At 39.4% G+C, this 15,576-nt stretch overlaps 1 protein-coding gene across 4 annotated transcripts in view; it reads right to left on the bottom strand.

Annotated features, from left to right (window-relative positions):
• Positions 1-10,009, bottom strand: part of IPO7 (importin 7) — a 63,185-nt gene extending 53,176 nt beyond the window's left edge. For 2 of the 4 annotated variants that reach the window (XM_036325332.1, XM_036325334.1), the window contains exon 1: positions 1,310-1,456. In XM_036325332.1, the coding sequence (XP_036181225.1) occupies positions 1,310-1,441 (132 nt within the window). In that variant the 5' untranslated portion in view covers positions 1,442-1,456. Of the gene's footprint in view, positions 1-1,309; positions 1,457-9,775 lie in introns of those variants that run through there. The other 2 variants (XM_036325333.1, XM_036325335.1) reach the window with 2 other exon arrangements.
• Between the last annotated feature and the right edge of the window lie 5,567 nt (positions 10,010-15,576).

Here is a 15,576-nt window from a genome sequence, read left to right as displayed (position 1 = left end):
AAAAATTAAGTCTTGTTTTCTCCAATATCAGTTTCCCCTCTAGACCCACATTTTCCAATGCACACCTAATGTCGCTATTTTTTTAAAAAATATTTTAATTGAATTTTAGAGAGAGAGAGGAAGGGATAGAAACATCAATGTGATATTGAAGCATGGGTCAGCTGCCTCCTGCACGCCCCTTAATGAGGATTGAGTCCCAAACCCAGGCATGTGCCCTGGCCAGAATTCAACTGGCAGCAGAACCACTTCTCTGTGCACGGGATAATGCCCAACCGACTGAGCCACACTGGCCAGGACTATCGCTCTTTTAATGCTTACTCTTGAAGCGATTACTTTTAATTATTTCTCTCCATTGGAATGCAATCAAACAGGCCTTCAATTAGCTACTATACTTTAACACCCATGTATGAGAGCGAGAGAGGCTTTAATGTGTAAGAGAGAGAGGCGCCCTGGTTTGGTTGGCTCAGTGGATAGAGCGTCGGCCTACGGACTGAAGGGTCCCAGGTTCGATTCCGATCACAGGCATGCACCTTGGCTGCGGGCACATCCCCAGCAGGGAGTGTGCAGGAGGCAGTTGATCGATGTTTCTCTCTCATGGATGTTTCTAACTCTCTATCCCTCTCCCTTCCTCTCTGTAAAAAAACAATAAAATATAAGAGAGGCTTTTTTTTTTAATAGATTTTTGCAATTTGCACTTTTTTAAAAAAATATATGCTATTGATTTTTTACAGAAAGGAAGAGAGAGGGATAAGGAGTTATAAACATCCATCAGCTGCCTCCTGCACACCCCCTACTGGGGATATGCCCGCAACCAAGGTACATGCCCTTGACGGGAATCGAACCCGGGACCCTTCAGTCCGCAGGCCAATGCCCTATCCACTGAGCCAAACCGGTTAGGGCAGAGAGAGAGGCTTTAAGGGCGCTGTGACATAGGAATTTACATAAAATAAATACAACCAGATAATTTCAACAGTGGGGGGATTTCTAACCTTTCTGCTTTACTGAAGAATTTGACAAAGGCAAATACTTTATCTTGCCTAGATGAAATATGAGACACAGTGAGGTTAAATCATCATAGTGGTAAATCAAGTCTAAGGTTCTTTACTGTGTCCTCCTGTCTTTCATTAAATAGTGATACTCAAATGCTTTCCAACTAAAGAGTTTTTAAAAACTTTTACATTATATTAGTGACCAAAAGAAAATCCCATTTTAAACCAAACTTATCATTAATGTCCCACTGACAGGAACAAATAATAAGTAAAATGATATATACACCTAATATATCTGAAAAATAAAATTATTTTCTTACAAATATTAATATAGTACTTTCTTCTTTCAGATCTTTAATGTGCTGTGTCACTGAATAACTTCCAGTCCAACAGCCAAAGTATCCAGGGACATTGTCTCTCCCAAATTCAAAACAGTATCCACTTAGCAACATTCTTCTTCTTGTTGTTTAAATCTTCACCCAACAATGTGTATTGATTTTAAGAGAGAGAGGAAGAGAGAGACAGAGAGAGAGGGAGGTGAGAGAGAAACATTAATCAGTTGCTTCCCAACCAGGGATCAAACCCACAACCTGGATATGTGTCCTGACCAGGAATCGAACCTGCCACCTTTTGGTATACAGGAGGATGCTCCAATCCACTGAGTCACCTGGCCAGGTCTTAGCAATATTCTTAATTAAAGAATGTTACCTGCTCAGACTACATACTGTCTTCAAAATTATATATACCTTTTGCACTTTTGTGGAAAATTAAATTAAATTGGGACTGAGCGAGATGGGCCAGACCCGATCGTGCATCAGTGGGGTCCCTCGGCCTGGCCTGCACCCTCTCACAATCCGGGACCCCTCAGGGATGTCAGAGAGCCAGTTTCAGCCCGACCCCATAGGCCAGGCCGAGGGGCCCCAATGGTGCACAAATTCGTGCACTGGGCCTCTAGTTTATAAATAAAATATATAACTTACAGTAATAATAGTCACCATGTGTGAAGATCCCAGAAGAGACTCAGGGTAGTTTATAAATTTAATAATAAACATAAAATACCAAGAAACTAATCAAAGCTAAGCCACTTACTTTTTCACATAAAGAATGTGAAAAAGAAGATTTCTGCCTACATAATCATTTTTTAGAACACTAAGCTTTAGAAATAGATGGTTTAAAAGGCTCCTGGGTAAGCCTTCTAATTCCACTTAGGGCATTTTTCTTGGCTGCAAGTATGAGGGAATATTGATGCTGAGATCATATCTGCCTTAACCAAAGTCAAATTTAATATCCTCCTCATCTAAAACTTACACATAGCTCTATTATAACCCTGACCACATATGAGGGCTGTGTTGACTATGGAGCTCCAGAAAGGCAGGAATCATGAATTTCTTTATATCTACAACTTAGCTCAGTGCTTAGTACAGAGACATTGCTATTAAATGAACCAGACTGGAAATTGTCATTCAAAATAAATATTTCAAAAAATTGTTTCCTAACATTACATTTAAAGCTTCAGTTCAGCCCAGCTGGTGTGGCTCAGTGTTGAGAGTTGCCTTACGAACCAGGAGGTCATGGTTCGATTCCTAGTCAGGGAAAATGCCCGGGTTGTGGGCTCGATCACCAATGTCAGGTGTGTAGGAGGTAGCCACTCAATGATTCTCTCACTGATGTTTCTTTTCTTTTTTTAAATACATATATTTTTTTATTTCAGAGAGGAAATGAGAGAGAGAGAGAGAGTGAGAGAAGCATCAATGATGAGAATCACTGATTGGCTGCCTCCTGTAGGCCCCTTACTGGGAATCAGCCCACAACTTGGGGATGTGCCCTTGACTGGAATAGAACCTGGGACCTTTCAGTCTGCAGGCCGACGTTCTACCACTGAGCCAAACTGGCTGGACTCTGCAGTGGTCGGCAAACTCATTAGTCAACAGAGCTAAATATCAACAGTACTTCTTCAAAATAGACTCACCCAGGCAGAAAACCGACTTCTGCGCATGGGCCACGAAGTTTCAATCGCACCGCATGCGCACCCACACGTGGTATTTTGTGGAAGAGCCACACTCAAGGGGCGAAAGAGTCGCATGTGGCTCTCGAGCCGCAGTTTGACGACCACGGGGCTAGAGCATCATTGATGTTTCTATCTCTCTCTCTTCCTTCCTCTCTGAAATCAATACAAATGTATTTTTTTAAACCTTCAGTTCAGCCCTAGCCCATTTGACTCGATGGATAGAGCGTCAGCCTGTGGACTGAAGGGTCCCAGGTTCGATTCCAGTCAAGGGCACATGCCCGGGTTGCAGGATTAATCCCCAGTGGGGGGCGTGCAAGAGGCAGCCAATCAATGATTCTCGCTCATCACTGATGTTTCTATCTCTCTCTCCCTCTTCCTTCCTCTCTGAAATCAATAAAAATATATTAAAAAAAAAACCACTTCAGTTCAAATGTGAGCTACATGACAACCATGACTTTATGTACATTATTGGATCACCAACACCAAAGACAGTATTTGCCACATGACAGGCACTCAAATATATGTTAAATAACAGAAACAATTATTTGTTGAGTATCTACTCTCATCTAATACTTTAGGATCTAAAAAAATTATTTTTTTACCTAAAGATTTAATTCCTACTGGAGATAAAATTTTTATATATATATATATATATATATATATATATATTATTGATTTTTTACAGAGAGGAAGGGAGAGGGATAGAGAATTAGAAACATCGATGAGAGAGAAACATCGATCCGCTGCCTCCTGCACACTCCCCACTGGGAATGTGCCCGCAACCAAGGTACATGCCCTTGACCGGAATCGAACCTGGGACCCTTGAATCTGCAGGCCAATGAACTTTATAGTAGAAGGGACAGCAATCACCTAGTTTAAATAAAATTAAAATATAAGGAAGAATATACAAAATTAGATGTTTAACACTAGATTGCCCAAGGAAGTCATTTTGACTGCTTTTTAATTTCAGTTAGAAAAACAATTATGTATATAAGGACACAATGTCTTAGAATTTTGTGACTTTTTGTACAACATATAAATGCGTTTATTAATAATTATAGTTACCTCCCCCTCCTTCATTTCCGGTATATATATATATATATATATATATATATATATATATATATATGTTATACCTATATTGCCCAAAAGCAGTCATTTTGACTGCTTGGGAAATTTTAAATAATCAAATGACTCTTATTATTGAATTGAGTAAATTTCTTATATGACCAGTTCGGCTCTGTATTGAAATAACAGTTTTCATTTTTTTTCGATTACCGTACATGATAAATTGTCGATACTTGATAAGCTGCAGTTGCTCAATAAGCTAAACTAGTACTTGTTATTCGAATCTTTACGCAGTGATACTTGTTCTAATAAGTTGTTTATTTTATTTCTTTTGCGCCCTAAATTCATGAAAGAAATGTCGAACAGAAGTGAGTTATTGGAAAAGCTAAGGAACATAAGTGAAGAGTGCTCCGATATTATTCTTTCACAATGCAGTCATTTTGACTGCTTTTGGGCAATATAGGTATATACTAAATTTCCGTCTTTCTAGTGTTAAACAAAGACAAATTTCTAGTTTACACTAGCACAAAAGATCAGAGTGGGGAAAGATGGCATTTAAAATGAGATTCATGCCCTGACTGGTTTGGCTCAGTGGATAGAGCGTCGGCCTGAGGACTGAAGGGTCCCGGGTTCAATTCCGGTCAAGGGCATGTACAGTGGGGCCTTGACTTACGAGTGTCCCTCGGCCGATTTTTTGCATTGAGTTGATAGAGTAATTTGAGTCAAACTCCTTAACGAGCTCGGTCTCTGAACGAATTAAACTCGTAAGTCAAGGCCCCACTGTACCTTGGTTGTGGGCACATCCCCAGTAGGGGGCGTGCAGGAGGCAGCTGATCAATGTTTCTCACAGATGTTTCTAGCTCTCTATCCCTCTCCCTTCCTCTCTGTAAAAAATCAATAAAATATATTTAAAAAAAAATAAAATGAGATTCATCAGACTTATGGATGGGAAACATTTTAGTTTTGGGTGATAAGAGCTTAACAGGAGGGATGAGCTGCGTAAGTAAAGGCTTAGAAAGTCTTTCACTAAAGAACACTGGCAGGAAGAGAGCAAAGAGTGCTGTTTATTAAAATAATCTGTCAAAAACCTTCAGAGATGTTTCATATGTCTCTTAAGTGAAGAACCAAGTTTTTGTCAGGGCCTGTATAATATATACGTGTGTGTGTGTGTATGTACATAAAGAAGAGTCTCTGTATCACCCAGAGCAAATAGTCTCTGGAACATAATAAACAATGCTGGATGAATATCAAATGTCGTATTTTATTTTATTTTTTTAAAATATATTTTATTGATTTTTCACAGAGAGGAAGGGAGAGAGATAGAGTTAGAAACATGATGAGAGAGAAACATCGTTCAGCTGCCTCCTGCACATCTCCCACTGGGGATGTGCCCGCAACCCAGGTTCATGCCCTTGACCGGAATCGAACCTGGGACCTTTCAGTCCGCAGGCCGATGCTCTATCCACTGAGCCAAACTGGTTTCAGCAAATGTCATATTTTAGATACAAGTTTTTAAAAGTTGCACTTCTAGGTATACAGAAGTCAATTAATCTCAAAGTGTCATGGTTTTTTTGTTTGTTTGTTTGTTTTGCAAAAGCAGAATTTTATTATATAAAAGCTCCCTGTTACAGAGAGGGGATCCAAGCAGATTGCCCTCAAAGTTCAGAATTTAAATGAGAAGCAACAGGTCCCGGTAACACAAATCTACTTTAAAGATTCAAAGATGAGTGCTCTTAACATTTCTGACTATTATTCAAGTTCTTATTTGCTGAATGCAAGAGAAATACTTACTGAGAGACTATAATGTGCCAGGGCAGCGTGCTTATAATTGTGCCAATTTTCATGTTACAGTAATGCTATCTACTTAGTGATCTCAGTGTCCAAAGAACATTTACTTGTCTTTTTTTGAGATTAGTGCTGATGATTTTCCAATGAGATGTATTACTTAGTTAAGAGTAAAATAGGAAATAAAAAGTATGGTATGTTGGATTGGTTAATCAACTGGCAGTTCAAATAATCTGGAGAACTTAGTAAATGCTGAACACTTTCTGCAATTTTTTACATGCCATCATCTCACTCAACCCACATAACACAATGACATACATACTCTAACTTCTTTCATTTCATAAACTGGGAAAACGACACTTTGAGATTAAATAACTTTCCCAGGATACCCCAGCTAGTACAGAATTCTTCAGGTTTTATTCTTAAAGATAAGGTGGTTTTTAATTATATTTACAATATTATTTGTACAAATGGTTTTCTCCAATCTTTGAAGCCAAGTTTGTTATAATTATAATAGCAGCTCAAAAAAAATTATATAACATACTGTAGAGTAAGTCAGTGGGGAATACTAAATATCTTAAAAATATCTGCCAAACAATTCTTACTATGGCCTCTAACAGTCTAATGGCTTTCTTAATTTAATCTGTATGTAATATAAAAAAATTTATAAATACCTCAAAAATCCTTGAGGAAGAGGTGGTTTAACATACTAAAACCTATGTTGTTATTATAATAAGTCAATAAAGCTTAACATTAACAAAGAACTGCAGTAACAAAAGAAAAATTTCAGACCTCAGGAAACTAAAAAATTTTATGATATATGATAAATCAGTTCTATAGAGAAAATAAACAGGCGAAGGGAGATAGGGAGTATGGTAGTCTGAGAACTCCTTAGTGACATGGAGACAGTTGAACAGTGATAAAGTGAATTGAGAGAACAAGTCTAGGAGATAACTGAGTAATAGGGGCTCCAAGCAGATGGAATCATTAAGTGCAATCTTTCTGAGGCAGGAGCACTTTTTAAAAATAACTATTTGCACTATAATACTTTGATAACATTTATAATTTTTACAGTTAGTGATTACTTCACTTAGCTGAAGAGATTCATTCAAATGTCAACGATCTTTTTCTTTTAACTAAATGAACCAAAATATAGCTTTAGTTGAGACATCATGGAATGATTGGTTCATCCTATCTTAGCCCAGCAAGAAGAGCCTGCCAGAAATAAAATATGACTTCCTCATTTTTACTAGTCAAGCTTCTTCAAGATTTATCTGGAATCTATTTCCTAAATCAAAGTTCTGCCACAGAAAATTAATCAAAAAAGGATTCAAATGAAAGCACTTCATTAAAGTGAAGATTGGAGATGAGAATAAATATTCTGAGAGGTTATCTTAAGAAAATGCTAAAAAATCTAGGTATAGTAACTGAAAGAAATTTACAAAACATAAATAGCTAGCTATCACAAAAATGCAGGCCAGATACCAAATTTTCTTTGACAGGATAAACAGAATTGGCTGTTCCACAGTATTCCAAAACCCTAACAGCAACTTAGCAGTTCAATTAAAAAAAAAAAAATGCTTTGAATACTGTTTTGATTATTTATCTTCCAAAAACTAGCTGTGAAATACTTAACCCAGGTCTCTATTACAAGATGTTAGAACACAGAACTAGACATTCAATACCTGTTTGAGGGATAAATTTCAAATTTGCAGGAAGTAGTATTTATCCAATTTTCTACAAGGGAACCAACTTTTTCTTCCAAATAACACTTTTTAAAATTAATTATTAGTCCTAGCCAGTTTGGCTCAGTGTATAGAGTGTCGGCCTGCGGACTCAAGGGTCCCAGGTTTGATTCCGGTCAAGGGCATATGCCCAAGTTGCGGGCTCAGTCCCCAGTAGGAGGCGTGCAGGAGGCAGCCAATCAACGATTCCCTCTCATCATTGATATTTCTATCTTCCTCTCCCTTCCCCTCTGAAATCAATAAAAATATATTTTAAAAAATAAAAATAAAATTAATAATTATATGCAAGTATGTTAATGTTATTAGAGTAACGTCATGGTAGATATAACTATGACAACTTTTAGAGTGTGTAGGCTTATAAATACATTGTCATAATCAAAATGTTCATTTTAACCTATCATAAAACAAATCCAAAATAAAGTGATCCAGCCCCTGCAGTATCGCTCAATGATTGCCTATGAACCAAGAGGTCATGTTTGATTCCTGGTCAGGGCACATGCCTAGGTTGCAGGCTCCATCCCCTGTAGGGAGCGTGCAGGAGGCAGTTGATCAATGATTTGTATCATTGATGTTTCTCTCTCTCCCCATCTCCCTTCCTCTCTGAAATCAGTAAAAATATATTAATAAAATAAAGTGATCCATAACTCCCATCTATAGTTTACTAATGGTCCAAATTGGGAATTTGTTTCAGCTCATTTTTTTGTACCCAAAAGAAATCTAAGCTCCTCCCAAGGTTACTTGAAGCCTAAGAATTAGGGTATCACTCCCAGTATGATCTAATGATGGTCTCACTTGTAAAATAGTTTTACTTTGACCTCACCTGGTGGCTCAGTTGGTTGGAGCATCCTTCTTTTTTCACTCTTTCTAATAATCTATAAAAAACATGTCCTTGGGTGAGGATTAAAAAATAAAAAAGAATTCATTAAAAAAAAAATTTTAGACTTAATTTGTCTAACTCTGTGGGTGGTATTCTTAAAATAGAAGTCCCTTAAGGGCAGGGATCTCTAAAACAGCATTGTACACTTAAGATGTTCAATTAGAAATAGTCCTGAAGCTTCTATTAAGTCAATGTTCATAATTTTTAAGAGTTCCATTCCAATCAGGGCACATACCTAGGTTACGGGTTTGATCCCTAGTTCGGTGAGTACGAAAGACAATCCCTCATGTTTCTTTCTTTCTTTCTTTCTTTCTCTCTCTCTCTCTCTTCCTTCCTCTCTCTCTTAAAATCAATAAACATCTATCCTCTAGTGAGGATAAATATATACATACACACATATATAAAAAGTTGCAGAAATTTAGAAACAAAGAATGAAACTAAGGATAGAACCTAGTAAAATGTCCACCTAAGTCTGTTTTCCAAGGAGTGGTCCCCAAAAAGTATGGGGGGGAAAGAACACCATCCTCTGGGAGTTGACAGGGAATTTGGCAAGTTTCAAGCACTCTCACTTGTGGCCTAATTTTATGAATGGAAAAAACTCTGCATCAAAAGGTGCGACTTGCCCAAGGTCAGTCAAGAAGTTAGTGTTGCAGCTCTACCTAGAAGGGTGCACTTCACCTGACACTTTCCACTACACCGTCCTGCCCGCCCTGCCGCCAGAGGTAGAGCGAATCAGACTCCCGCACTATCCTCAATCTGCTAGGGGCGGGTGAAAGCTTTCGGTAGCAGGTCAACCTGGGGGAGAAAGTTGTGCGGGTCACCGATCGGCCCAGGAAAGTGACATGCTGACAGGCGCAGCTCCCAAAGGAACCGTCCTGCATTCCCAGGAGCCCCTCCGAACCCGGCGCCAGCGAGACTGCTCCCGGAAACGTCTGAAAAACCTCCCAGGGAGTTTCGCCCCCTCCTGGGCGCGAGGAACGACCGGGGAAGGAGCCAGAGGACAGACGGCCACCCGACCCAGCCATGTGTCCAGCCCGTCACGCCCGCCTCGCCACAGCCGGTTCCTCGTGCCTCGACCGCAGCCAGAGGCCCAGCTCGGGACCCGACGCAAAGGCTGTCTGGGCCGCCGCCGCCACCGCAGCAGCCCGCGGTGTCCCGGCGTGGCACTCGCCGTCAGGTCCCCGCCCCACCTCTCCAGTTGAGCCCCTAAGCGACGCTGTCCGCGTCCCTAGCCAGGCCCGGCGGGATCGGCCTGCCACACAGTCCGCCCGACCGCCCGCCGCCGCCAGCCCGGCGTCCTTACTTCATTAAGCTGGCGCTCCGCGGCCTCCCGCAGGGCAGGATCCATGGTGCCCCGCAGGGCCTCGATAATGGTGTTGGGGTCCATCGCAGCGCGGACTTGCTAAAACCCCAAGGCTCGGGTGCTTCTGAGCCAGGAACAGCACCGCTCACTGCGCACATGGACCCGCCGCGCTCCGCAGCGGCAACCGGCGCGAAAGGAAAGAGAAGCGCCAAAGCCCCGGATAGAACCTCTTCGCCTCGGCGTGGAGGCGGGAGATGCTCCGGAGATTTCCTGTCAGTCCGCCGCGGAGCACCTTGGGATGTGTAGTCCGCGAGTGCAGTCCGCAACCCACGTGGTCCTGAGCTGTCTCTCATACAAATCAAAAAGGAAAAATGTCCAGACTGCACAGAAAGAAATTTAAAACAGTTAAAAATATTTCACATTATAGTATACTTATGGTGACTATAAGATGTATCTGATACAGTAAGGGATGCAATCCATTGTTAGTAGCTGTGTAATTGAAGGAAACCTTTTCAAAAGCATTTTGAGACAGTGTTTCTATATGCCATAAAAATGTTTATACCCAAGTAAAAAAAAAAAAGTTTGACCCCAGTAATCCCATTTATGAGACTTTCCTAAGGAAATAACACAAAAGAGTAAATGAGCCTTACATGTGAAAGGTATTTATCACATTGCATATTTATTATAATCACGAAATACTAAAATTATGGCTTTTTATTGAGCATCCAAATTTTGTCAGGAACTTTATATAAACCACATCTAAATTCAGAACAAAAGCATAATTCCTATTAAAACCCACCTTCTTTAAAACAGTTAAACAGTTTCAGAAAGGTTAAATAACTTGCCCAAGGTCACTTAGATATTAAGAGGTTCACCTAGGATATCAAACCTAGGACATTTCTGTTTTCAAAGTTTTCATTCCATTGAATTACTCTGCCTCTCCAGATAAATGTCGACCTGGCCTGCGTGGCTCAGTGATTGAGTGTAGACCTATGAACCAGGAGGTCATGTCCAGGAGGTCATGGTTGGATTCCTGGTCAGGGCACATGCCCAAGTTGTGGGCTCGATCCCCAGTGTGGGGTGTTCAGGAGGCAGCTGATCAATGATTCTCTCTTATTGATGTTTCTATCTCTCTCTCTCCCTCTCCCTTCCTCCCTGAAATCAATAAAAAATAATATAAAAATTAAAATACATTGAATTAAAAAAAGAGAGAGAAAGAAATGTCAAACAATACAGGAACCCTACTTTGCTATCTCTAACCATTTTGGCCTCCCTAAACCCTCTAAACTCTGTCTCCTTGACTCAGTGAGACCACAGTGCTTTTTATGGGAACCCTTTCTTGCCATATGGTCTAGATTGTACCTTCAGACACAAAACTGAGGAAACTATTTGGTTTACTTGTTTTCTTTCTCTCAGGGACCACAATTCTAATCTGCTTCTTATTTGAAGTCTAAAAACAGTTGTTTCACATATTAAGTCCTACTTGTTTACAACATGGGTGTTCACTGTTACTATACCATGGGTGGAATCAAAAGATACTCTGAAATTTTTAGCTACTATGCACAGGTAGATACTCTCTTTATCACCTGAAGTATTCAGGGTAGCCATGAGGATCAAAAAATAAATCACATATCAGAATTATTCTTTTAACTCACAACAGAAAATTTCCTTTTATCTGCCCACTCATAATGTGGAGGAGATATGCTACTTACTTTGTCCTTTAATATGTCAGATATATTTAATAGTTTTGTTTTTTTTAATATGCAGAGTCAGTGCAACAGAATCTGAAAGGAATAAAAAGTCAGAATATATATGAGGTAGCTTTAGGCCACAATATCCCAAAAATTCTAACCTGAGATCTGTCTGATTACCCCATTTCCCAGGAAGGAGGTCTGTGGATATTTGGTAGTCTTCATTTTTCTAGGAAGGCAATCTAATTGCGAGCTGACTCAGAAACACATAGATCCCCAATACCATAATGGTTTAGTAGAAGGAGCATTAGCCTCAAATTCAAACAGATGTGGATTGAATCTTGACTCCATAACTTCCTAGACTTGACAAGACTGAGGGCCTTCATTTTCTCTTCTATATAATAGAAACAACAGCAATCCTATGATGAGGTTGATGTAAAATCATGTAGAGTATATCAAGCAGGCCCTGCATACATAGTACCCAGAGTACAATTAACTCAATAAATGGTCATTTGAACAGACACTTCACCAAAGAAGATGCACAGATGGCAAATAAACATATGAAAAAATGCTCCACATCATATTTCTTTAGGGCAGTGGTTCTCAACCTTCTGGCCCTTTAAATACAGTTCCTCATGTTGTGACCCAACCATAAAATTATTTTCGTTGCTACTTCATAACTGTAATGTTGCTACTGTTATGAATCATAATGTAAATATCTGATATGCAGGATTGTCTTAGGCGATCCCTGTGAAAGGTCGTTCGACCGCCAAAGGGGTCGCAACTCACAGGTTGAGAACCGCTGCCTTAGGGGATTACAAATTTACACAAATCAATGAGATACCATTATGAATGGCTAAAACCCAAGACACTGACACCAAATGTTCACAAAAATGTGGAACAACAGAAACTCTCACTCACTGCTGGTGACAATGCAAAATGGTACAGCTCTTCTGGAAGGCAATTTGGCAATTTCTTACAAAACTAAACAGTTCTTACCATATGATCCAGCAGTTGCACTCTTTGGTATTTAGTTACCCAAATGATTTAAAAACTAATGTCCATACTAAAATCTATACACGGATGTTACTGCAGCTTTACTGGGGATCTATGTGTTTACTGCAGCTGTTACTTCATAATTGACAAAACTTGGAAGCAACCAATATGCTTTCAATAGCTAAATGTATAAACAAACCATGGTACATCCATACTATGGAATGTTACTCAGCAATAAAATTCAATGAGCCCTGGCTGGTGTTGCTAAGTGGTTAGAGTGTCAGCCCACACACAGAAAGATCTCAGGTTCGATTCCTGGTCAAGGGCACATACCTGGATTGCAGATTTGATCTCCTGGCCCCCGTCAGAGCACGTGCAGGAGGCAACCAAGTAATGTGTCTCTCTCAGATCGATGTTTCTCTCTTGCTTGTTCACTCTCTCTCTTCCCCTCTCTCCTTTCCACTCTCTTTAGAAATCAATGAAAAATATCCTCAATTGACGATTAACAACAACAACAAAAGAAATGAGCTATCAAACCACAAAAACCTTGGGAACCTTAAGTGCATATTGCTAAGTGAAAAAAGCCATTATGAAAAGAGCACAGAGGATTTTTAGGTGATGAAACTATTCCACAGGATACTGTAATAAGGGCTATATGTCATTATACTTTTATCAAAACCCATAGAATGTACAACACAAAGAGTAATCTGTAATGTAGACTATGGACTTTATTTAATAATATAGCATTATTGCCCTAGCGGCTTGGCTCAGTGATAGAGCATCGGCCTGCAAACTGAAGGGTCCTGGGTTCAATTCCAGTGAAGGGCACATACATGTTTTTCACTCGCTCAGAAACAGACAATTCTGAAAATGGAACAGAACCAAAAGTTATAAAGTAGACCCTCATATAAATGGGAATTTCATTTATGACAAAGGTGACACCCAAAAGTAATGGGGAAAATGCAGGTATTTAAGGGATAGTTTTGGAAAAACTGTCTCTTTATAAGTAGAAAAATAAGACTGGATCCTTACTTCACACTATATACACAAGTGGATTCCAGATAGATTAAAGATATAATTTTGAAAAGAACAACTATAAAGCTAGTTGTGAAATAGAAGAGAAGAAGTGTAAGAGAGGTTTTGTTTGTTTATTTGTTTTTACTTGGAGGAAGGGAAAGGCTTTTAAAGCTGAAAACCAAAAATGTTTCTGTCCAATAAAAGATAACATAGATAGAGTTAATAGACAGACACAGACTCTGTACATATGTTTACCACACCTAAAAACCACAGAGGATTATTATCAAGTATATATATGGAATTTCTGCAAATCAGTATAAATAAGATCCCAAATAAAAATGGAAATATATTATTATAATGCATTCATAGAAAGGAAAGCTTGAATTACTAAGTGGGACATAATGAAATGAATAATTTATGAAGCATAAGACAATAAAACACCATTTTTATTTCATTGGAGTAACAAAAAAAGATAAAGTTACAAAATACAAAGTATTTACAAGTATTTGGAAATATTAGCACCCTTGTGCACTGTTCACAAGAGTATAAACTGATTCAAGTATTTGAAAAATGATCTGAAGTACTTAGCAAAACCAAATAATGCTTACACACTGTAACACAGTACTCCCAGTTTTAGGTCTGTATTACAGAGTATAGTCTTCATAGCTTTTTTGTTGTTATTAATCTTCACCTGAGAATATTTTTCCATTGATTTTCAGAGAGAGAGTGGAAGGGAGGGGGAGAGACAGAGAAACATCGATGTGAGAGAGACACATCACTTGATTGCCTCCCACATGTGCCCCAACCAGGGTCAGGGATCAAGCCTGCAACTGAGGTACATGCCCTTGACTGGTATTGATCCCAGGACCCTTCAGTCCATGGGCCGATGCTCTCTCCACTGAGCAAAACTGGCTAGGGCTCATAGCTTTTTGTTATTATAGAGGAAAGTAGAAAGCATCCCAGATATCTATTTTTAGGGCAATCTTATATAATAAAAGCGTAGTATGCAAATTGTCCCCTTGACCGGAGTTGTCCAGGAGTTCGACTAGGGGGTGGGTGGCCGGGAGAAGGGTGGGAGGCCCCGGCCGGCAGCTGGCAGCTACTAGGAACCCTACCAGTGCACGAATTTTGTGCACTGGGCCTCTAGTAGAAATATAAAAGTAACAAATTCCAACCTTGGAACATTGTGCTACAATTAAAAGCAACAACCCTTATATCCCTATAACAATATGAACAGATCTAGAAAACAATGTTGTGTGAAAACGGAAGCACCTTAATTAAATTTATAACATAATGACATTGATATAAATTACAAACCCATACACATGCTACTTCTGACCATAATGGAGTAACTACAAAACCCCCCTGACTGTAAACAACTATAAAACTGGACAAAATATATGAAGTATCCATTTTCAGGTAAAGGAAAAGAAAATGATAGTGTAAGGCTATAATCCCTGAGAGAAAAGGAACTAACAAAGTACAAAGGTAGGTGAACAGTTGTTCCTATGGAAAATAATACAATAATTAATAAATAATAATTCAAGAAGAAACCCTATTTTGCGTACTCACAAAACAGATCTGGCTACTGTACTGAATGAATGCCCAACCTGTTAGTAGAAGAGATGGATGCTATGCCCTCTGTATTATTCCATCCATTGAGACCAACCAGATACTTAGTGGCAGATTGATTATATCAAAACCCTTTCTCCCTGGAGGGCAGCAATTAGTTCTTACTAGTATTGACAACTACTCAAGAAATGGAGTACTGATACAAACATGAAACTGATGTTTCCTGAGTAACAAGTCCTTTGTCTCTGACCTAAGAGTCTCATACCTTCTGTCAGCATCCATGAATTATGGCTTGCAACTACAGTTCTTTACATATACCCATGCAACCTGTTTGTGACTGAGCCTCACCTCAGGCCTGAGCCACAGGCCTCTCACTTTCTACCTCAGGGTTTCTCTGATGCCATATGCAGAATGCCCAAAAAAATATGTTTAGCTCTTATGCATGTGCAACCTGAAAGTTTGTGGAAGTTAATAGTCCGTGAGGCAACCCTTGACCATTGGGCAATGATTGCTGAGTCTTCTCTC

Source organism: Myotis myotis, unplaced genomic scaffold (assembly GCF_014108235.1).
Source record: "Myotis myotis isolate mMyoMyo1 unplaced genomic scaffold, mMyoMyo1.p scaffold_m19_p_10, whole genome shotgun sequence".
Taxonomy (NCBI): domain Eukaryota; kingdom Metazoa; phylum Chordata; class Mammalia; order Chiroptera; family Vespertilionidae; genus Myotis; species Myotis myotis.
The sequence above is the reverse complement of the archived record's forward strand: the minus strand, read 5'-3'. Positions and strand labels throughout refer to the sequence as shown.